General features: G+C 38.4%; 1 protein-coding gene across 4 annotated transcripts in view; it reads right to left on the minus strand.

Moving 5' to 3' along the window:
• Positions 1-1,587: 1,587 nt before the first annotated feature.
• The window catches only part of LOC121651936 (tyrosine-protein phosphatase non-receptor type 7-like), a 28,912-nt gene continuing 6,013 nt past the window's right edge, over positions 1,588-24,486 (minus strand). For 3 of the 4 annotated variants that reach the window (XM_042004410.1, XM_042004412.1, XM_042004409.1), the window contains exons 2-11: positions 19,335-19,468; positions 19,052-19,232; positions 16,939-17,023; positions 16,774-16,853; positions 10,280-10,417; positions 9,959-10,123; positions 8,795-8,991; positions 6,521-6,634; positions 6,336-6,420; positions 1,588-5,241 (exon numbers count right to left, since the gene is read on the minus strand). In XM_042004410.1, the coding sequence (XP_041860344.1) occupies positions 5,140-5,241; positions 6,336-6,420; positions 6,521-6,634; positions 8,795-8,991; positions 9,959-10,123; positions 10,280-10,417; positions 16,774-16,853; positions 16,939-17,023; positions 19,052-19,232; positions 19,335-19,441 (1,254 nt within the window). In that variant the 5' untranslated portion in view covers positions 19,442-19,468 and the 3' untranslated portion in view covers positions 1,588-5,139. Of the gene's footprint in view, positions 5,242-6,335; positions 6,421-6,520; positions 6,635-8,794; positions 8,992-9,958; positions 10,124-10,279; positions 10,418-16,773; positions 16,854-16,938; positions 17,024-19,051; positions 19,233-19,334; positions 19,469-22,451; positions 22,705-24,486 lie in introns of those variants that run through there. The other variant, XM_042004411.1, reaches the window with a different exon arrangement.

Genomic DNA, 24,486 nt, shown 5'->3' on the forward strand with positions numbered 1-24,486 from the left:
ACATGTATTTTCCTTTGTGGTCTCAATAAACAAAACAGTCTTTAACAAGCAATGTTTTCTTCCAGTAATTGTTAGTAATGTTAACTAACAAAGTTAGTTAGTAAAGGTTAACCTAAATATATCACCGGGACATCCCTAATTTTTACATCGCATTAACGTTATATGCATCTGCATCTGCATCTGCTGTTTTCTTACTCAACTTTGACAAGAAGAAGAAATAGTTTGTTTGGGACTTTGTTAGGAATTTGGAAAATCATAGGATCAGCATCAACAAGTGCATGTTTTTCAAAATATTGCTGTCTGACCACATAAGTGCTGAACTGGTTTGGAAAGTGTGAAGTCTGCAAGCCCCATCCCTGATGAGAAACAGTTAACGGTCACTATAGCAGGAGCGGGTTCCAGCTAGCTTTTGCCACCCAGTGTGACGTCAGTGAGAATTTTCCATACTTTAAGGAAAGCGCTGTGCTGCAATGGTGTCATTACCTAGCTGAGCCATCTAACGCTGATATTCCGCCTCTGAGGTAAGGGTACGGCTAGCTGTGGAAACAAATGAAATTAGAGTTTACAAACCATATCCGCACCCGTTGTTGGAAATGAGGCTTTAGGAGAGGTGTGTTGTCCCATTCTGGTCTAATGCAGGACTCCAGCTGCTCGACGGTCATGGGGTCTCATTTATAAACGTGATGTAGGCACAAAATGGGGCCACCCCTCACACAAAAGTTGTCATCTATAAAAACAAACATTTAGGGAAAATGTATGTAAACTCTGACTCGTGCGTACGCACGTTTTGGAGACATTGCAGGTAGTGAATTGCAGTCAGACTGCATCATGTTTCTCTCACACATTTAATTTCACTTCAAACCAAACATCAATTATAGATCCACATTATCATAAACATTCAAAGCCAGCAGTGTTATCTGTACTGTTGTTTATAGTGAGCCATAACTATTCCCTAAACATCTTTTAATATCAAAAATATATAAAACAACTCAAATCTCAAAACCTGGAGCAGGGAAAAGGGCCGGTCTGTGTGGCAGCTGACTGGTAAATGTATAATCACAGATGCAGTCTATACTACTGTTTGACACCATTTTGCCAAGGTGGGAAGCAAACAGTCTCCCCCCGACCTACCGCCCAGTATGAGGACCACGACCCACAGCCTGCTCCCCGACAGGAATGCTTCACACGGGGAGCAAGGATGTGTGAGGATGTAAAGCAGCATTTGAGATGAGAACAATGCAAAGTTTAATTTTAAAGATCTTTAAATGTATTAATTTGTCCCACATAACTGTTACTGTGCTCCACATCATCATCATCATTAGCGACGACATTAATGGAGCTGAACTTTGTGTTTGGAGTAAAGCTTCGGTCAGAACCAGACCACTTCCACCCTCGTTGGGTCGGGACCTCCTCAGCTTTACCACCTCCCGCCCCAACTGTGGATGCAGCGCATCAGCCTGATGTTTCCTCTACATGTGTATAAAATAGTTCACACAGCAATGACACTAAATGTGTAAAAGAGCTTTACCAGGTTCATCTGCTTCTGCCAAGTCAGAGTCTCCCTCCTTCATTTTCTGGTCCAGTGTGTGAGCTCAGGTCTGATCTTCTTCCTCTGGTTGCAGACACACTATGGCTTTTTTTTTCTTCTTCTTCTTCTTTTTGCATCCATCTTGAGGTCCAACCACTTCATTTTTCATTAACTCTGCCAAGGTGGAAGTATTCAGGGGCCTTGGTTTGTCTGTCTGTTAGCAACATAACTCAGAAAGTTATAGACTCATTCTCCAAAGTCAACTTTAATGCTACTCTGCGAACATGCCTGGGATTCTACAGCTATTCAGGTATTCCCATTTCCCCCAGGCTGTCAGAGTTATGTAATCTCAAGGGCACACCCCTATTGAAGAAAATAGAAGATAATCTCAAACGTTGAACAAACCTTCCACTTTCACTTATTGGACTGGTAGCTAAATGTAAAATGAAAATTTTACCTCAAGTATCTTATTTTACCAAAACGATCTTTTCTCATTGATCCCAACAGCTCCTTCAGACCAGTGGTTTAAATCGCTTAATACACTAACAAATAACTTTTACTGGAAGAACAACAAAACCCAGAATAGCTCTCAGCACCCTGCAAAAAAAAAAAATTAGGTGTTTTAGAAGCCCCTGACTGGCAAATCAGTTCCAATATATCATAAAATGGACTCAGAAAGACCACAAACACAGTTGGATTAAACTGGAACAAACCACAGTAAAAGCATCACTGTTGCATCAATTCTAACAGCCTGGGGGAAAGTCATTAAAATCACCAAATCTTCACTAGCACCATGTAGCTACACCCCAATTTGAAATAATCCAGACTTTAAAATAAATAATACAATGATTTACTTCCCCTCATTGCAACACAAAGGATCGAGTCATCTAGAACATCTATTTACAACAATAATTTCATGTAATTTAGCTTCTTGGTCCAGAGCTTTGGAGTTGGGGAATTTCTTCAGTACCAACAGGTGAAATCTTCAGTCAGTCTAACAGCACCAACAACTCCTTACAACCATCTAAACTGACTCAGGAAATAATAAAAATCACAAACCTCACAAAACTATATAAACTAATATCAGACACAGAAGCCATGGCAACCCCCGCAACTAACTAGGAAAATGATTTGTCACTGCCCTCCAACACCAAACTCTGGCCTGATATTTGTAAAAATGCTTTTTAATGACCAATAACACAAATCTACAGTTGATACAGTATAAAACCAAACGTAGAATCCATATCACTCAAAGCAAGACGTTCAAAATGGAATTAGCCAACACATACACATGCACTGTTAGGAACCTTTGCACATTTACATTTCACCCCATAACAGCAGTGTTACTGGATCCTGTTGTAGATTTCAGGGTGAACTGTGTTCACAGACAATGATTAGTGTTCCTGGTGCCGTGCAGTGATTTCCAGGAGGGAATCATGTCTGTTTTTAATGCAGTGCTGCCCGAGGATCCCGAGATCACCAGCATCCAGTTTGGACCTTCAGCCTTGTCCCATGCACACAGATTCCTCCTGATCCTCTGAATCTTGGTGGGATCTTCAAAGTCTTAACAATTTTATGCTGAGGAACATTTTTCTTAAGTTGTTTTATATTTTTTAGAGATATTCTAACTTTATACAGACGTGTTGCTGCAGTCAGATTCAAAATGAGCTCATACTTCCCATGAAGTGGTAAAATGTTTTAGTTTCACCGTCTGATATGCTGTTTCTGTTCTAATGGGAATAAAATATGGGTTCATGAGATTTGCATGAACCCATGTTCATATTATGTATGCTACTATGTTAGCAAATGTTAGCCATAAGATTGTAGGTCTAGGCATTGTTGCTCTTGTACAGTTGAATATGTGTCACGCCCAAGTTTACAACATTATGGTTGATAAGATAAGATTAAATGTTAAAACAGCGAGCAACACAGAAAAATAAAAACCCAAAGAGTGATGGAAACACTTCGTTAACATTTGCCATGTAAGATTGCTTGACTGCCTGATATTCAGTACAGTCAGCAACAGAATGAATCTGGGGGTCATAAAAAATTAGTGCAGACAAGATAGCAAGATTTGAAAGCAAACTTCTGTGGCCCTTCAGCACTATTTGGCATGAGTTGGTTTCTTCTCAACATGGGATTTAACTTACAGACATTGTTACAGTCTGTTACAGAATAGCAGGTGGATGGCAGTAACTGTTAAACACCTCTGGTGTAACAAGCTGTTAGAGATCCATTTAGATTCAGTCAGGTGCGCTGCAGCAGGGAAACATTCAACATGCAGGACAGTGGCCCTCAAAGACCAGATTTAGGGATTCCTACTGTATATGTGAAAAGAACACAATGACTGTGTCAAGCAATAGCCCTGGTTTACTATAATCATCTGATCTGACTGTAGATTCTCTGAGATTTTCATTCCAGAAAGAGCATCTTCGTTCTTGTCTCTACAAGTTCAGTCCAGTCCCAGCAAAACGTCCAGTTCAGCTGGTTTCTCTGTGTGATCCAAACTTTGCCTGCTTCCCAGTGCTCATTCTATTAGAGCTTTATCCCTCTGAGTTAATCTCATCAAAAAACTAGTTCCTCAGTTGGTCCAGTACAAGTCCCCACAGAACCCCCACCATATGTCATTATGTTTGCTTACTTGGATTATTTAAAGAACATTCAAAATTGTAAAGATAAAGACGAACTACGTAACTTTCTGACCTTAAAACTTCACGGTCTGTGTTTGTTGCTGCCCAGCAGTGTCCAGAAAGACCGCAACCTTTTCTCTGGGATGCGGCGTGACGTTGCAGCTCAGTTTTACTTTACGCACTGCGTCACATGCTAGCAAGCAGATATAAACACACCGGCTGTTTTAAACGTGTAAGACTGTGCTTTACTGGTGAAAGAGATCTCACAGTACATGTAGGATGCAGGATGGATGCTGTTTTAACCATCAATATGGGGTGCATCTGAAAAAATCTGCAAAAGTATTGTAATACGTCTTTAAAGCTTAACTTTGTGAAACCACTGAAATTTGCGTACAACTAAGGACCAAAGCACATCAGCCATACCACAGTTGTCCAGTTACTCATTGAACTATACATCTACATAGGCCAGAATTTGATATATTGGCAACACATCTTTTCACTCACACTGGAAGGGAACAAGTTTCATCAGTAGTATTCTGACACACATCTATTTAAAAACTACCATTACCATCATTTTAAGGCTGTACGTCTCAAGCACACACACACACACACACACACACACACACACACACACACACACACACACACACACACACACTCACACACACATACATCTGGTGAAACCTTATAAGACCAACAGAGGGTGTTTCTTCTGAATGACCACTCATTCACAGAGACCAAATAACAACATGACATCAGTGATGTTTTGCTTTCGTCCTGATCAGAACATAGTTGTGGGAACCAAAAGTGGACATGGGATGTCTTAAATGTCACATGGACATCCAAGGGTTGTCCCTCATTTGCTGGGATTAGGCTGTCTTCAGGTACTCCTATTTCCTCATCCTGGTTCTTCTTTTCTGTGTTGGTTCTCCTGAATTTCTTTGAAGACACTGCTGGTTTTTATTGAGGTTGTGGACCGAATCAGTTGTTGCTGTTCTGTAGATGCAGGTTCTGCAGCTGTATGCTAACCTGGTCCTCCTGGTTCTGCAGGTTCGGTGGCAATGTGGTAGGCTGGTTCTGCTCCTGGAGGAAAAAAAAACATATTTTACACTACTGGGAACAGAAATCAAATGCTTTCTGAGTCTGACAAAACTGGGTTTGGTTTGGCTGAAATGAATTAGTAAAGAACCAGGTTCTAGTTACAGTTCTTCATTAAATGGCAACAATCTATGAAAAACAAATGAATTTTCAGGCTCGGTCAGACAGAATTTTGCACATTAAACATTTTGTCATCAATTTCTCTCATTTCTTTTATTTTACATGCACTTTACACTGACGCTTTAATTAATTAAAGCATTAATTAATCATACTGATGGTCCAATCAGAATAAAAAAAAAGTTTCATGCAAACATCTCAGTCAGATCTGACTCATCCAATCAGATCAATAGTTATGTTTACTTGGACAAACATATGAATCTGATCTGGTTAAAGATTCAAACATAATTGTTACTGTGGAAGCTAAACAAAGAGAAATTTTCTCTAAGACTTTAAAGGGATAAAAAAAGAAAATTATTCTTCAAAATTGATTAAACTTACATTTTCTAAATTCTAAAGTTTTCTAATATCAAAAAAGATTTTTTTTTTTTTTATAAATTTAACAAAATGACCTTGCTGCTTCTGACATATCTTGCTATATATCCATTAAGTCAAAATTATGATAATAAATATATTTGTTACTGGATATTAGCCATGTATAGCCATATATATCACATAACAAAGACGTAATTTAATTTAAATTGACTGAAATGGTATTCCATAACCACAAGCCAGATCAAAAACTGAGACATTTGTTAAAAATATGGCTAATTATTCTGATAATATTAGTTATTTAGATAATCTGTTTAGGTTTCAGGAATTTGCTTTAATCTAGTACCTCAAACACTTTCTGGCTGATACGAATCTTCAGAATTGATTTAAAAAAAGCAGTAAAACGTCAATGTGCCGCTGGTTTAGATATGTTTTCTTTTTTCTTTCTGTTTTCTTTCTTTCTTTCTTTAGTTTTAAATATTTTTATTTATTGTTTTATTTTATTTTTTTAAATCTGAAATGGATGTAATTATCTGAGATGTGGTCTTCTGACAGTGTCAGAGCATTTTCAGCAGTGTAAAATGGAGAACCTGGTCCTGGGGCAGCTGGTAGCTGTACTGAGCCAATGTGGAGTACAGGAACTGGTACTGTTCTGTGGTCTGGATCATACCACCCCTGCACATGATGAAGGAAGTTCAGACGTTGGGGACAAAAACTATGTTACAAGCAGGACAACAAACATTATGTGTACAGAAAGAAAAAGAAAAACACGCACCTGTCAAGTCGAAGCTGACAAACTGTCTCCAGGATGTCAACCTGACCAGTTTCTCTGAGCTGCTGACAGCCAATACTGCTGGCTATGAAACAGCCTGTTCTCCCAATGCCTGCACTGAGGAGACATGGAGACAGATATCATGTAAATTTACAGTATAGAATATAACATTATTACAGGTGCCAGTGCTGTAAGCGTTAAGGGACACCTTTGACTATTTGTTTGTGTTTAAAGTATCTACTGTGTATATAAATCACAAAAAACTGATTCATTTGTCTAATTAAAATAAATTGAGTTTTACTTATGAGAGTTATAACTCAGGCATACTTTTATGTAGAAACTTCATTCAAAGTTTAACAAGTTACAAAGGATAAGACTTTTACTCTCTAAAAGGGGATTTTGATATTGTTTATGGTTTTGACACAATTGTAATTTAAGTTCGATAGACATCTTAAATCTTTCTTAGATCCCCCCCCCACACACACACACTCTGATATGATGTCACAAACTCTAAATCTGGCTGTCAGACTTTTTCTAAAAATTTCTCAAACAAATGTCTTTCAAGCCCACAGTCTCTCTTGCACAAATTATATATCTAAATGTAGGCATTTTTCCTGTTTTTCATCCAATGTAACCATAGTTGTGATACGTCTTACAGTTTTCTCTTAAATCTTTTCAGAATGCAGGGTGTCCCTACGACTGTCTCCATTAACTTCCATTCTGTGCTTTAACTCGTCATATAAACTACACAGCCGACAGTAGAATGATAAAAAAAAAAACAAAAAAAAAACACTTATCTGTTTGGCAGAGCCTTTTGCTGCTCATAGTCTAAGAGGTTTTTCAATTCGAACTATCTGAATTGAGCTCTGAGTCAGCTGAGAGCTTTGAATTTGTGTCTTGTTTCTGAGTAACTCAGCAGGTAGAGAATGTCTAAAACTGTCTCTAAGTAGATATTTATGTCTCAGCACATCTGCACCCATTAAAATTTCTTCAGAAATGTTCTTTTACATAGTTCTGTACTAATTTTTATCTCTTCAAGCATCACTATTGACTCTGAGCTACTGAGGTTCTTGTCTAGAAACATGTTCGTACAGAAGATTATTTGAATGTTGTGGGCCATTTATAAACCACATCATACTATAATCTGTCTTCCCCGCCATGGTTGGCTGCTCCACATTCTCAGACAGGAAGTAGCTTTCGACATATCTGCTGCTCTATTGGGACTCATCGATTGGTTTCATTGCACAGTGACCATAAAACCATCATCATAGAGTTTTAAGAAAAAGCTTGTTGATGGTAACACAGCGTTGCAGTAACTTCAACGGTCAAAAGCCTATGGTGCAACAAAAGGGACATAATTCATTCTACTGAACAGCTGGCAAATATTTTGTGTAATAGGAGGCCATAATGCTGCTGAACCTAACTAACTAACTACCCACTCAACCTGAGAAGCAACTCATTCATCTAACACATCAAACCATTATATCATCAGCTACCACAGCTGGCCTTTAGCATGTCTTTGCTGGTAACTAGCATACCAAAGCTAATATGCTGAAAGTCCTGCTTTTGGTACTAGCACGCCAGAGTTAGTTAGATTGGCCTCTGGTTTGGTTTGACTTGTGCTATAAAGATGGTACAGGACTACCAACAGTTATGGACTTAATTGTTGCTGCAGTCTAAACTTGAAATCAGTTGCTACAAGCTCTATCTTCCAAAATAGATTAGATAAAGGCTATGGTCATTGATATTATATTTTTGTTCATTTATCTGGTTGTTTGCATGATACAAAAAACTAAATCTAGCTGAAGCAAAAGTATGTTTTAAAGGAGCATATTGTAATCTTTTCAGCATTTAGTAGTTTTCATGGTCCAATAGTTATTTTGACTGATTTGTCAAATACCTTGAAATGTCTGTAAAGAGAAAATAGTTTTAATCTCATCAGCTGGTTTGTTTGTATTGTAGTCAGTAGGGGGTGCTATAGGTTACTGAAACATAACTTGGAAAGGCTCTTACAAAACCAGTGGTCGTGATCAAAACACTGAAGTCTGGAGGAACGTTTCGACTGTTGACAGTTTTCTTTCTGTCAGTGGCTTTTGGCCACATTTTTGTTTACATCAGCACAGATTCAGAAATCTGATTCTATCGTCTTTAACAAACATTAACTATTAAAAAAAATATGGACATGCACACCATCTCAGTTTTTTTTTTTATTTTTTTTTTTTTACAAAAATAATTAAAATGTAAACACACATGTAGTGTAGATGGTAAAGGACCAACCTGCAGTGGACGATGACTGGTCCAGGACCAGGAACTGGGGCTGCAATTAGCTGAGTGCTGGTGGACAATTGCAGAGACTTCCTATACGTCTCCACCTCCTCCACCAGTCTCAACAGAGGAGCAATGCATTGTGGGATGTGGTGGTCGGGCCAAGAGGTGAACCAGTAGTGTCTTATTTGACGACGTTCTGAGCACAGCTACACATTCAAAGAGGAAGTTTGAGAGGAAGAAAATCCATTCATTGAAGGTTTGAAGGTTTTGATGTTAATGACTTTCCAGCTGATGATCTTGAGGTTGATGATTGAGGCAGTTATTGTACCATGCATCAGTGAGATCATTTGAAAGCAGAAACATTATTATTTTATTTAATATAAAAATGCATGTAGAAGCTCAACCCCAGTCAACATCCAGACATTTATACTCAGGACAGCCTGAGATGTTGAAGTCTTGGTTTTCAGGAGAAAAAATATTGGCATTGAAACAAACACACAAAAGAAACTATTTACATATTTACACTTTATCTTATTTCCAGTTATTTATGCTACTATTTATCCGCTATCCTCAAAAAACAACTCCAACTCAGATGTTTAATGGCGCCATCGCGCATCAAAAACATTTTCTGAAAATGTGATTATAATGGAGATATTGTGGATCATTAATTGTGGTTTTACCCTATAGAATCTCTGAACAGGCCCTGCGATGGACTGGTGACCTGCTAACCATCACAATTTACTCCACAGAGTTACACACTACTGTTCCTGAGAAACTGATGATGATATAAGTGACATCACTCTGTGGTAAATGCTGTGACTTAGCAAACTCTGAGATTAAACAATGCAAACATAATTTTAGATGTAGAAGTGACTGATCTGTGTTGTGGGACTAAATTTCAACTCAAACCTAAACAGAAAACCTGTCGTTCCCTCATCTTCCTCAGTTTGCTGGTATAAACACACATTTTCCAGGACAAAATTGTCACTTTGAGAAACCAGAAAATCTCAAAGCTTTTCAGCCACAAAACAGAAAAAAAAATCTGTGACTTCAGAATCCGAAACGCTTCTGCAGAAACTTAATAAACAAAACTTAACATTTAACGCATCTTTATCAGATGGGAGGAATGTTGGATGTGTTCAAAAGCAAACAATTCAAAGACAGAAGCTGTACCTTGATCTCCATATCTGTGACAGTGAAGCCATCTTTTTCTTGGCTTTTTTTTACGCAGAGGAGGAATCTTCCAAAATGACTACTCTCTGCTTCCCCTTTCTTTTTGTCCTCTTCTTTTACCCTTTCTGTCCTCTCCATCGGCTGTGGCCAGTAGGGCTCACATTTCTGGAACAAACACAAATTAATATGTTGGAAGATGAAATGATTGACATTACTGCTCAGTATTTAGAATTAAGCATATTTTCAGACAAATGACTAAATGACTTTCACAACAGTCCTGCATCATATAGAAGAAATAAACCACGACCTTTGCTTCCTTACTTCATTGTTTTCCTTCAGTCTGGTAACCATGACGATAATGCTGCTCCTCTCTTGCCACACCATGTCCCAGAAGTCCCCGACAGTGTGGACCATTGGCCCCTGGGTAGCAATGTAGGCCTTCGGAGCCCCTCTGTAGCCCTGCAGGACAGAAAAGTGATCAAACATCAAACCTGTTAATCAATCAGTCAGTCAGTAACCTGCATCTGTACAGCTAGGGTAAGGTTCAGAGACAAATGAATTGATGAAGTTATCTTTAACATTCTCCACCTAGAAGCAGCTTCAGGTGTCATAAAGACCTGATCGCTGCCAGTAAATGAAGCAGTGTGGATAGAGAAGACAGAGGCAAACTAAATATGTTGTGTGTCTCATTTTACCATCCATCTAAATCCATCTTCTTAGAAATAGAAACATCCCTGAAAAATGTATTTAAACAAATTAATTACCAGGCTGTCGAGGTTGTGTAATATTATATATACATACTTTGGCACCATGTACTCTGCAAAAACAAAACAAACAAACAAACAAACAAAAAAAAAAACAGCACATGAATTTTTATCTCAGGTTTCAGACTTTTATGAAAATGTTTAATTCTTAAAAATGCTGGGACAGATCTGGATAATCGGATACTGAACTAACAGGCTGAGGACGGATGCAGAACTTTGTGGATAGTTGTCAGCAAAACCACCTCCTGATCAATGCGGAGGAAACCAAGACGATGGAGGTGAATTTTCTTGGACGCCAGTCTGCTCTCCCCTCACCGATGAACATCCAGGGAACAGATTATTCTAAGTACCTGGGTGTTCACCTAAACAATACACTGGACTGGACTCACAAGACAGACTCACTGTACAGGAAGGGCCAGAGCAGGTCTATCTTCTGAGGAAATTGAGGTCTTTTGGGGTGAAGGGGGCACTCTGGAGGACCTTCTATGACTCTGCGGAGGCATCAGCCATCCTGTACGGTGTGGTCTGCTGGAGCAGCAGCATCACAGAGAAGGGGAGGGAGAAGCTGGACAAAATCATCAGGAAGTCCAGCTCTGTCCTGGGCTGTTCTCTGGACACAGCGGTGGAAGTAGTTGACAACAGGGTCCTGGCAAACCTGCCCTCCATGCTGGAACATGAGTTCCACCCCCTGCAGGATGCCCTGTCTGCTCTGGAGAGCAGCTTCAGTGTGTGTGTGTGTGTGTGTGTATGTGTGTGTATTCTCGTTTGATAGCACCTGTGTGCTTCTACTTACGGCACCTGTACTGTTGCAACAATGCAGTTTCCCCACTGAGGGACTAATAAAAAATCTTATTCTTATTCTTATAAAGAGCAGGCTTTTTAGGAACTCAGAGGGATTTTTAAATTATGTTCATTTAATGTTTGTTTGCAGCAGTATCTGAATGCAAGTTTGGATTTTATGTGTAACTGCTGGCTGCAGAAATGTTTTTCCCCTCAGGGACAATAAAAATATTCAGCATAGATTTGTATTGGCTGCATTAAGCCTTTCAACATCTACCTGTTGTACCATGTTCCCACCTCTTGAAAGCAGTCTCAGGCTGAAGTGTAAATGATGAGATTCTTTATTTTAATCTGCTTAAAATGCAATAAATAAGTAAATTAATTAATAATAGTCACTTGTTTTTGTGTGACTTTATTAAGAAAGCCATAAACTCTCCACATCCCCTCTGCTTCTGAAACAGCCCACATCCTTGATCTCATCAGACAGGAAGTGAATGATTAAGACTTTCCTGTTCATCAACAACAACCCTGAGTCATCCAATCAGCAGGCCACAAGTCACTCTCTGTTTTAATCTGTACGGGTAAACAAAACACAGCAGCAGGTGTCAGCTTCACAAAAACTGTCAAAATCTCATAGTGTTCACACACACACACACACACACACTCTGCAGCAGTGGCAAAGTGTGAGGGATGCATGAGTCGTAAGAGAGGACGGGGGGAGTGAGGGACATGTTACTTCCTCCCTCACTTCCTGTGGTTTTCCTGGTTGTCAAGCTCCTTCGTTGACAAATTGACGGCTTTTACCAACACACACACACACACACACACACACACACACACACACACACACACACACACCCGCCCCCACACACACGCACACACACACCTCACAAAAAGACGCCTACACTAAATGATAATACTATCACACACTTTATCAGCTTATTTTCTTTTAATAAAACCCAGAAGGAAACAGACTTTTTCACACATCACTAAACTTTTAGTTTCTTTTTAAGCTTCATAGAAAATCTTACGGCCAAGAATTAGACAGAATTTTGCACATACACTGCATGAGGTGAAACAAGTTCTTACTCAAATCGATTGGCTAAGTGTTTAAGGGGAGACATGTTGTGGTTTGTGAGGACTAGCTGACTCATCATTAAAAACTGTGTTTCTACTGGTTTTTAATCAATAATTCTTACACCCTGAACCTTTAAATAAACTTTACTGAGTAAGATGAACAGTTCAATAACAAGCGTTAAAGGGACATTGTGTAACTTTTTCTGTTGTTTTTTGGCCAAAATTGATGTCAGCATGTATATGTGTGTTATTATTGGTGTATTTTGACCTTCAATAATGATTTGACACATTCTCGTAAGCAAAGAATTTTAGATTTGTTCATACATATGATGGGAAAGCCAGTGGGGCAGCACCATGTCAGTTTGCCATCTTGAAACTACAGCCACCGGCAAGAGAGAAATTGCACCAACTACATGTTTTCCATGTGAACCAACACACAGTGAATGAGACGTGGGAGGACAAGACAAATGAAAACAGCTTACTACCCTGCAAGTTGGAAAATCTGTTAAAGTGTTATTCACAAAAATGCAAGACCATGCATATGTAGCAGCAGCACGGGAGCCATTTTCATCATCACCAAAAACACAAAAAAGAGGCCTTAAAAGGAAGCGTTACCACGACAACAACCACCAGAAATTCAACGACAGTTTTCCACCAAAGAGCTCAATCCACACCAAGAAAGTTCACGAGCTGAAATCAGGGAATTTGGGTTCTTGTCAGCAGAGAGAGGTTTCCTCTCCTCAGCACATGCTTTGGATCCACTTGCCTCTGTAAATGGGCATTTTCACAGAAGAAAATAATCAAATCAAAGTACAGGACTTTCTGACATGCACCTCACAGACCACCTTAGACTCGCTGTTTGTAGAGCCAAACTACAAGGCCCTCACACACAGTGTTCAGTCACAGCCATCACATGGATTAAAGGAACAAGACTGCACCAGTTTGGCCTTGTGATGGAACAGTAGTGATGCAGAAACACAGAACTGCACTTACCTGAAAGTTCATTTGCTAAACACAACATTAAATGGGTAATTTGTAGGATCTGCTCACTGCAAGTGTTTTCGTTATTGTTAATAATTTCCTCAGATGGGAAATAGGTCACATGCTTCCGTTTTCTGTGTCTGATAATAAGAGTTTAAGAATATAGGTTGTGATGGGAAATTATAGAAAAAACAGTGATGGCCTTAGTACAGTATGTTACAGTATGATCTTGGTCACATCTATTCGAAAGCTGGACCAAAGTGTTTGATGCATGTTAATTACAGTTACAGAGGGTTGATCTTCTCTCTCACCCATGCAGAGGTATGAGATCTCAGGCTTAAAAAGGTCGGTGATCAGTGTTTTCTAGTAAAGAACAGAATTACATTATGCTGACATATGGCTGATGTACAAACATGAGCAGTAAAGATCATTTCCAACCAAACTTCAGAACATGTGGGGTGCCACAGGGCCACTGTTTACATTGTAGGTAAATTATTATTATTTTTTCTGGCAACTTGTTTTTGTAATGGGGACAATCTGAAGCAGCTTCTGGATACAGTGGAACTTCAGCTTTGATATTTGAAAACTGCCTTGATAACAACAATTTATCTCTTCACCTTGGACAAACTAAATGCATTATGCAAAAAAATTGCACAACAAATAATTATAGTCTGTTCATGAAGCACCTTTATTGGCTATATAATGTGTTTAGAGTCCCAGCTTGGGACCCTTTGCTTGTCTCTCCTCTGAAGAAAAAGCCAACATGAACCAATATGCCACTGTGTTTCTGTTAGGAGTGTAAAAGTTTAGAATAATAGTTCTGCAAATGTCATTCTTTCAAATTATTTGAAAAAATGTTTAGAAATTATAAGATTAATCTGCACAGTGACAGAAGTACAGCTGCATGAGATACCTTAAGATTTTTATAACTGAAATATTATTTGTTATATATATATAGTATCTCACAGAAGTGAGTACACACTTCACATTTTTGCTAATATTTCATTATATCTTTTCATGGGTCAACACTATAGAAATTAAACTTTGACATACAGAATATCAAAGTTTAGTTTTTAAAGTCAAAAATAATGCGTTAATGGCGGCAACTAATTTATGTCATTAGTTTGCGTTCATATGTTTAACACAATTAATGCATGTGCGACATGACAAGCCCCATACACCCGTCATTTCTCTGTTATGACGGCTGGACGAGGGGAAGCACGATGGGGAAAATCAGCCAGGTGGCTCTATGGATGGACTTCAGAATAAACACAGCATTATTGGAGCATGAAAGTGTTTTAACACACTCTTTTCCCAGTGAGAAGGAAGCAACAGCTGCTTCTTCCCTCTCCTCTCATGTTGTTCCGTAAATCATGATTGATCATGAAATGTAAAAAAGTGAAGAAAAACTTGTAAGACAAACATTCAATGATCTATTTTATCTACAGTTGTTTGTTTGGGGTGACTATGGGAATTTTATCACTGCTGCACAAACACTTAGACTTCAATGATAAAAGGAAAAACAGGTTTTTATCCAGATCATCAGTTTTATCAGAGTTTCTTCATCAATGTCGGCTGTTTAACTTCAACCGTTACATCTGCTGGTTTTATGACAGAAATGATCACCATGGAGACAGCTGGTGAGATGATGATATGGGAATTCTGAATTATGATCTTACATGGTAGAGATGATTTAGAGAAACATATAAGGTGTGTCCCAATTCAGGGTCTGCACACTTCGAAGTGCAGATTTTGTTTGCTACATACGTTATTGTGGTGCGCCAAGCACTGTCCCAATTCAGAGAATTCAAAGGAGCCTCAGAATCCACCCTACAAATCCGCACTTTGTTTGGCTTCAAACTAAGGTAGTGGTGATGCATCCTTTGTGACCTATTTTCTCTCAGAATTCATTGCACACAAGATGGTGGCAAATCAGCAACCGAGCTCAGAAGAGTACATTTTAGGTTTCAATAAAGTTTTGTTAAAAAAATAAGTAAATAAAAGAAAACTGTCAGTGTTAACGTCAACGTTCGTTGAAGTGTCCTATGAGTAATTTCAGAGGTTTAAGTGATTCAATGTCCTGTGTTGTTGCTATGGGAAATTTTTGTTGGCTGTCCCATTTCACGAATGTTAAGTGGACTTTAAAGTATGTAGACTATGGCGGACACTCTGTACCCTACGTAGTCTGCACACTCCAAAGTGTGCAGACCCTGAATTGGGACACAGCCATGGAAGTACATTACATGCTGCATTTACTGACCACTGGATATCTACGTTTACCCAAGGGAAGGTCAGTTAACACTAAATATTTGTGGCATTGGTGAGTTCTGTTGATACAATACAGTAAAAACAGGCAAATTTTGGGCATAGTCGTGAATGCTGATTAATCATGGTCAATAAATTTGTAAGCTGTGATTAAAAAAATCTGATTAAAAATTGATTTAATCGTTTGACAGCCCTAATAATATATATATATGTATATATATATATATATATATATATAGAGAGAGAGAGAGAGAGAGAGAGAGAGAGAGAGATAATGAAATAGGCATACAATAGCTTCAAGTTTAATGTTGTTTTTAATAAGTTAGCATGTTTTAAGACAAAAAAGCAAAAAAAAAAAATCTATTAAAATTGGAACTCGGGTTTGGTTTGAAATAAAATTGGAAATGTTATTTTTAGGCCATATCGCTCAGCACTAGACGACGGAAATGTAAATGTTAGAGAAGAAAGCTGTGTGTCACTGTGGTGTGTGGTAGTCAGAGCTCTCAGACTGTTCACTGCTCACTATCACATGAATTATCAACCAATCTGTGAGTGATTACTGAGTCTGAGAGTGATTTATGTCCAAATGTATGTTTGATAACACAAACCTGTGTGACTGTGACCTGTGTGAAAGTCTGGACTTCAGGAAATTGTGTCAACTTGTGAAAAATGTGCGTAAGAGTCACCTTTAATACAAAGGAATTTACTAAAAACGAAAAAGCTACTCATTATTTTTCTGTTATCGCACTGCAGTAAAACTGAAACTAAAGTTGTTTTTATTTTCATTCTTAGACATACTTTCCAAATGTAGTCAGAAAAAAAATCTTGAATTAAAATTTCCATGCTACTTTTAAGTACTAATAAATTTCCCTGATATGTTGCTCTACTAAGCAGCCCTGAGGATTTATCAAACTGACCCGAGTCTGTATGAAAAAACATAAGACTGACCCTGATGTAGTTGGCATTGATGTAGCGGTCTGGCCCCGGCTCTTCCTCCAGGCTCTTCAGTACCACCCGGGTCTCAGGGTCTAAAGAGTAAACAACAGACTGCAGTGCTTAAAAGGAGCAAAAACAACCATGTTTGTGGTGAAGAGACAAACATGAGTCACTGACTGGGGAGAATGGTTTTATATCTGTCTTTCATCGTGTGTCCTGGAGCATCGAGATCTGCAGCATTCACGAAGTTCGGAGGGATCTTCTGTTGAGGAGACAGGGACATGCGGGAGGTTAACACAAATGCACCTTATCCCATAATGTAAATGAATGTTTTAAACAGGAAATGAGAGAGAAAGCAAAGACCTTTCTGCTCAAATGTTTGCATAAGTGGCAGGGGTCAAAGCAGCATCCATATAAATGCAGGAAGTAAAGCAAAGTTCTGGCTAATCAGTGTTTATGACACCTTCTAACCTCGGCTAGGTTCACTGTTAGCTTCACACCACCTTCCATCAACTTGCACATAGCTGCCTCATCACATACTGAACCACAAGCAGTGGCAAACTAGTTCTGTCTAAGCCACGTCCACCTCACACCACATCCATGTCTGTGGGTTTTCCATCACCAAGTCAAAATGTGGGGGATCAAAAACAAAGATGGTGAACATTAAAATGTTAAACTCAAGGCTTTAGAAGGGAAGATGAACCCAGCAGTGACATGATGGTGGTTCATTGCAGTTTCACAGAAGTAAGTCCTAGTTAATCTGGTGTCCACATGCACTAAACAGGGACGGTGTCAGAATCTACCTTTACTGTAATACAGTATTCTACTGTAAGCGGTACTTTTCTGTGGCCTGTTGATTTCCTACATCACCAACTTGTGGAAGCGCAAGATATCGACAAAATACAATTTTCTTATTTTATAATTGTTTTTGATTGGCACAATCTTTGTAAAAAGTTTTTAAGTAGGACTTAAAGGACTACTGAAATTTGTCATATTTTCTCAGTAAGTGCCCCCCCAACAACACTGATGCAGCATCCATCTTCATCCCGTCTCTTCTCTGAGATCTCTCCAGCCAGTAAAAGTCAGTCTAATGTTGACTCTTGTCTTTTTCTCTCTTTCTTTTCCTCTCTTTCTGTGATATTGTCCTCTTGGCTTTGATGAAACAGCCACAGTGCGTATTGAGAACAACCAGTGAGTTGCTATCCAGTTACCGGTGTGTGACATGGTGCCATGAAACAAAATGCAGCACTAACATGATGCTCTGTGATGGGAAAAGAGTAGTGAAGGGTGGTTTCTCAGCCTCGGAATGCTACAAGGCAACAGCGGCTCCAGTAATGAACATAAAAAATGTCAGTGAGCCGTCACAATGTGTCAGAAACGTAGTCTTACACAACCTGCAAATTGTTCTCACTTCTGAGAGATTTAGGCCATAAGATCGTATGCAAAAACCAGCTGTGGTCACATGATTACGATAGCCTATCAGATGTCATGATGTTAATGATGATGCTGCTGGTGTTGTGTTTAAATATTTAAATGGTTTAATGCAGGTTCTTTCATTTAAAAAAAAAAGATTATTAATTTGTAATTAATGCAGTAAAATAATGTAAAATTTGCAACCTAATCATCATTTTAAAAGATCCATTTTAATCTATTATTAATTTACTTATTGATTTATCTGATTTTATAAGCATTTATTTTAAGTATTCATGTGTTTTATTCACATTTCAATGTCCTTTCAATAAAAAGATTAATGCAGTTGATACAATCATAATTTGGTGCAATAAGTATTAATCGTATTGATATTGATGGAAAAAGTACCATAAACCAATGGTATCATATCAAAAGGAAAAAAATGTTGGTATGCCCCATCCCACAATACCTATCCTATATTGTAGAAGCTTATATATATATATATATATATATATATATATATATGTATATGTATATATATATATATATATATATATATATATATATATTTGACTTCACTCGTGCGCCCCCTGGTGGAATCCTCTGGTTACGGACATAATATGTAAGCAAGAATATCAACAACTACACATAAAAATCACACGGTTAAAACTCCAGTTTATTTCCAGCCTGCAGGTGGAGAGCAGTACGGTGTGTTAGCAAACACAACGATAAACATGACGTCATGCTAACTCAGGCACAGAATGGTGAATACAGGCGGCAGAAAAAAGAGTTTAAGAAATGTTATTCAAACATTTGATCCAAACATGGTTACCATGGACATTAATTAAAACAAGACCAGTGTACTGATGTCAAAGCCTACCTGGTACTCTGTGTTCAGAGTGTTGGTGTCCTTGGCGGCCTCCTGTAGCAGAGGCTGTGTGAGCGTCCGTGAGGAGGTGTGAAGCACCTGAAGCCACACCTCTTTAGGGGTGGTGACTGAGCACATAGTGTCCACCCCCAACGTGCTCACATCCAGTAGCAGAGAAAGGTTTGAGCCTCGCCTGTAACGATTTCAAGTTTTAGAAAGTTGAATTTATTTAGATCATTCTGAGAGTTCGTAAATGTTTCAGTGCCTGTTCGTTCTCTGTGTCGCTGACACTCACCTCTCCTGGAGGCGAACTGAGGCTTTGCGAGGAGGTGTTGTCATGGGTGGAGGAGTCACTGGATCCTCAGCAGGGGGGGAGGCCGTGCGTACTACCGACATGCTCATTGTGAAAGGTTATGTTTGTACATCACGCTGCAGAAGAAGAGAGAGATTGGCTGTCACAGGGCAATGTGTTTTGGACATCAAAATCATGAGTAAGATGATGAAACTGATCATGATTCAGAATCAGAGCTTGTGTTGAGCAATAACTGAGCTTGAGGTCCCGCCTTGATTCACATCAAGAAAACTTCACACTTCCCTTTTTAAATTTAGGGCAAGGCAAGTTTATTTACATTTCATGTACAGGACAAATCAAAGTGCTTTGCATAAAACATTAAAAGTATTGCAGATGGTGCAAAGAAAGCATTCAGAAGGCAGCAACAAAAAGCAAAAATCACAATAAAATAATAAATTACATTAAAATGATTAAAAGCAAGATAAGTTAAAAGTTACCGTGCAGATTTCATGCATAGGTGCATGAGAAAAGAAATGTTTTTAACCTGGATTTAAAAATGTCTACATTTGGTGAAAGTTTAATCTCCACTGGCAGTTTGTTCCACTTGTTTGCAGCAAAACAGCTAAATGCTGCTTCTCCATGTTTAGTCTGGACTCTGGTCTGGACTAGTTGACCAGAGTCTTTGGATCTAAGAGCTCTGCTAGGTTTATATTCTCTGAACATATCACAGATGTATTCTGGGCCTAAACCATTTTGGGATTTGTAAACAATCAGAAGGTTTTAAAATCTATTCTGTGACTGACTTGAAGCCAGTGTAAAGATTTCAAAACTGGTGTGATGTTCAGACAAAACACTGAAAAACATCTCCTCCTGAATTAAAAAATATCACCAAAGCACCGGTCCTAAAAACAACCAACAGGCCAGTCTGACATTCACACACACACACACACACAATACTGTAAACCAGGGGTGTCAAACATGCAGCCCAGGGACCGAAGCCGGCCTGCCAGAGGTTCCAATCTGGCCCGCAGGATAATTTGGTAAATTTGAAAATAACATAAAAGATATTAAGTTTAATATTTGAATTAATGTAATTGTAATTTTTTTTTAATCTTTCTGACTTCATAGCTGTGACTTCAGTTTGTATTATGGGTTGAGTCAGTTCAGGTTGTGAATATATTGTGTAAATAAAATAAATAAATATGTTTTATGTATCAAAACTACACATCCCTACCTGTGAAGTTTAAGATATTTATAAAATAAATTAAAATGTTTTATGCAGTGTTTAGAGGCTCCGGATACTGAGGTTGATTTATGTCTAAACAGCTGGAAATTCTTGCCTTTACGTCTTTGATAGCATGTTGTCCCCTTTTGTTTCATTGGAAGTCAAATAAGGTCCCATCTTTTTGTCAATGGCTTCAAGATATTGCTTATTTCTTTAAAGTGGAAATTAAAAAAAAAATAATAAAAATAAAGGGTAGCACTGATAAATCTTTTGGCAAGTGGCAACCTTTTTTTAGATTATTTTATTTTTCCTAAGCGCATGCTGCCAAGTTAACTATATTTTTTGTCCTTTTTTTTTTTTTTTTACTTAATTTTTATTTTAATTTGTTGATTTGTTTCATTCATTTAATCATTCAATTTTTCCAATATCTTTTCCATTTCTTTCTCTTTTATATATTTATTCATTTGTTTCAAGGGAACAGGCAGAGTTCAGTGTTTGGTGGTTCAGAAATTGCTGGTCGTTCGTAATGTTTTCTGAAGGGATAATTCATTAAATGTAAACACCTTGATAATGTACTTGTACTTCTTGTAGTACGTGTATGCAATATCTTGCTATTTTTAAAAAAGAAAATGTTTTGTAAATGACCAAGACATAAACATGTGTGTATTTTTTTCATATAAAAGAACTGTTGGGTTGGGTAAACACCGATAGGTAAACACCAATGTCTGAGACTGAAACAGGTGGAAACATGTCTAAACCTGAACTTCATTTATTCTTCAGCTTGCCGGGATTTAAGCTATTAATAAGTGTTTCTTCATCATAAAGACTCTTCACTTTTCTCATGAGTTTATCAGGGTGAGGACATTACTCTTCAGCGTGTTTAGACATGTTTTTATCACAGTTTACTAGCGAGAGACCTCAAAGTGTCGAAGTAAACAGTAGTCGGGTTCCCCGAAAATGCCGGAGAAAGCAGTGGTGACATCACGTGTGCCTTCTTTATAACTGTGTTTAAATGAATTGAACAGCAGAAATCAACACAAATGCATATTTTGTCCAAACATGTCATCGCTCAAATATTCATAGAATTTGTTCTAATCAAAAGCCCTGTTTCCACTAAGCGGTTTGGTTCAGGCCTGTGCAGAACGATACGCTATTTTGTGTGTTTCTGTTATAACAGGGGCCCATTCAACTGAACTATACTGCAACATTTATGGACCCCCTTCAATTGTAGGTCTATAGGTAAATGCCACGGTGCAGTTAAGGCAGAGATACTGGCATCTAATGATAAAATCCATCAAGGAGTCAAGCGGAACAAAAACAAGCTGCTGATTGGCCTCTATTGTTGTTTGTAGTGTCAAGTTTTTTGTCGTTGTGCTAGTATGATGCCACGCTAGGCATTTGGTCTAAACCCCGCATGCCCAGTGGTAGTCTAAACAATACCGGCCCGGATCGAACAGCTCAGTGGATATGGGCTTAAGGCCTGTTTACGTGAAACTATTTACATGCAAAACGCAAATATTTTTCCTTTGCGTTTAAAAAAAAAATAGCATTAACACAACCACGGAATGAAAACTGCTTGAAATCCCAACATAACTTATATTATTAATTATTTTAAATAAAAATGGCAATATACACAATAACTTGTTTCCATACTATTTTAAACATGTGTCAATCATGAAATTTTAATGACAAATTAAATCAGTTAAACCAATTCCTGCTGCCGCTGTCATGCACGGTTGTTTGTAGAATAGAGGTTCACCAATGTAAGTAGTCAAAGACAAGTTGGCTGCAGTTTTAGGCTATTTCATAGTGGAAGATTGTATTTTCGTACACTTTTGTACAGCTGGCTGTTGTTTGTCCCGTCTAACTGACTGAAAACAGAAACATTCACTCACCGCTCTGATCCCTCTGAAGTTCCTGCTCCTATTTTCTTTTTTCAGCTTTACTTCCAGACAAACTCCTCACCTGCTTTCTGATCAATAAAATGAGCCGTTCAGCTCAGACGCTGCCTTGCTTTTTAATGTTTGATAAATAAATATATACATAAATAACAGAGAAACTGTGGATCTGTCTGATGAAGCTAAATGAGTAAAATACACACATATGTGTGGCACTGCATCTCAGTGTGTTTCCATATTAGTTTGTTCTGAAACGTTTCAGAGTGTCTCCATCGGAAGAGTTTCCTCATAGCAGGAAGTCAGAACGCCCACACTTACTCAACACACACACCGCAAATAATCAACACACAAAACATGAAGTCCAAACTCACTTTAACTGGCTTGTGTGAAGAGCTGGACTCCACAAACTGAACATGTAAGACATGTAGAGGCGTTTCTTTCTCCATCTTTACTTTCATGATAGTTTAACAAACTGCAGAATTTTTCTGTCTTTCTTTAGGAGTCTTTTTCTCAGATGCTAATTGGTTGTGTTGCTGCTTCCTTTTCTTATTTTGTTGGAACACCCTTAAGGTTTTCTGCTAAGTTCAGGTCAGGCAACATTCCTGCAAAGTCTCTGTTTTCTCTTTGATTGTCTTAGAAACACTGATGTGATTTGGACTGGCATCATGGTGGAACATCCCCCTCTTTGGAGTTTCTGTAGACAAGATGCCAGCTAGTATTAAGGCGCAGCTACAGGTACTCATAGCACCTTCTTCAGCTATCATCTCCTCTACATGTTTTATACTCATGCAGCTCCATATCATCACACTCCCACCTCTGTGCTTAGCTGTGGCTGTCCTGGTTGTGTCACCAATTCCATTTGAACTTCTTTTGCAAAGTCTACTTACCAGTTTGTGTTTCTGTTTTTCTTTAAAGTCTCTTTTTTGTTCCCTGGATTTTGTGTTTGTGTTGACGTAACAGAAGTAGTTACTGGGCAGTGCCGTTATATTGCAACACTTTGTGATGGAGACTGAGGCCATGTGGAAAATGTGGCAAACATCGAGGAGAACAAAGGCAGTGCCCCTCAGAGTTTCTTCTTACCACAAAAGAATAAACAGTGTATGAAGTCACTGAACTGTCAACCTTCACAGTTCAGTGATGATAATCTGTTTCGGTGTAGAGATCTGCACGAGACTATTTTTTAATCCCACTCCCACCCACTCCAGTTAAACTTCTGACCATTACCACCCACTACTGCTGCCAGTCTCAATCACTCCTGCCCGCTCCCGCCAACCCATATATAGCTAACTAAAATAAGTTTATTAGAAACATTTCATTTGTTGGCCTACTTACAGTATAAATATATTCAACAAAAGTCTCTCTATTTTGAATCATAATGTCCTTGTAAACTGAGGCTGAAAACTATGTCTAAATATCTGCAGTTATTTTTAAAAAAGAGCAAATCTGTTAAACAAATGTTTCCATATCAGATTTAAAAAAAAAAGAGCTAGAGTGAATCTTTCTTTTCTTTAGTTTCACATTCTTCAGTCTTAATTTTTTTTACCAACCTCAGCTGCACTCTCAATCGACTAGCATATTCATGACCTGCTGTTTGTCCATATCCACCTAATCCCGCCAAATATAACCTGAAAACAGCCGCTCCTGCAGGATTTGCATTGGGGAATTTTTTATTTTTTTATTTTTTAAAGAAAAACCCCAAAAATCAGAATGACATCTCAACACCAAACAGTCAGGATGTTGTTTTCTCTGCCAACACGTCTGAACGGTGCCTAGACTTCACATCGCAGCCTCTAGGACAGGAATGTCAAACTCTTTTTAGTTGAGGCTCCACATCTGGAACAACCTGATCTCCAGTGGGTTGAACCAGTAAAATAACAGCATAGTAACCCATAAATACACTGAAAAGTACCAACTTACAGTGAAAAATTACTCGTATTACAAAAAAAGCCATAAGAGCAATTCCTTGGTCCATGAAATGTTCTCCTACAAACGCTGTCTTCCATGGATTTGGTCTCCTAAAGCTTCCTGAATG

This window comes from Melanotaenia boesemani, chromosome 13, assembly GCF_017639745.1.
Source record: "Melanotaenia boesemani isolate fMelBoe1 chromosome 13, fMelBoe1.pri, whole genome shotgun sequence".
Classification (NCBI taxonomy): Eukaryota; Metazoa; Chordata; class Actinopteri; order Atheriniformes; family Melanotaeniidae; genus Melanotaenia; species Melanotaenia boesemani.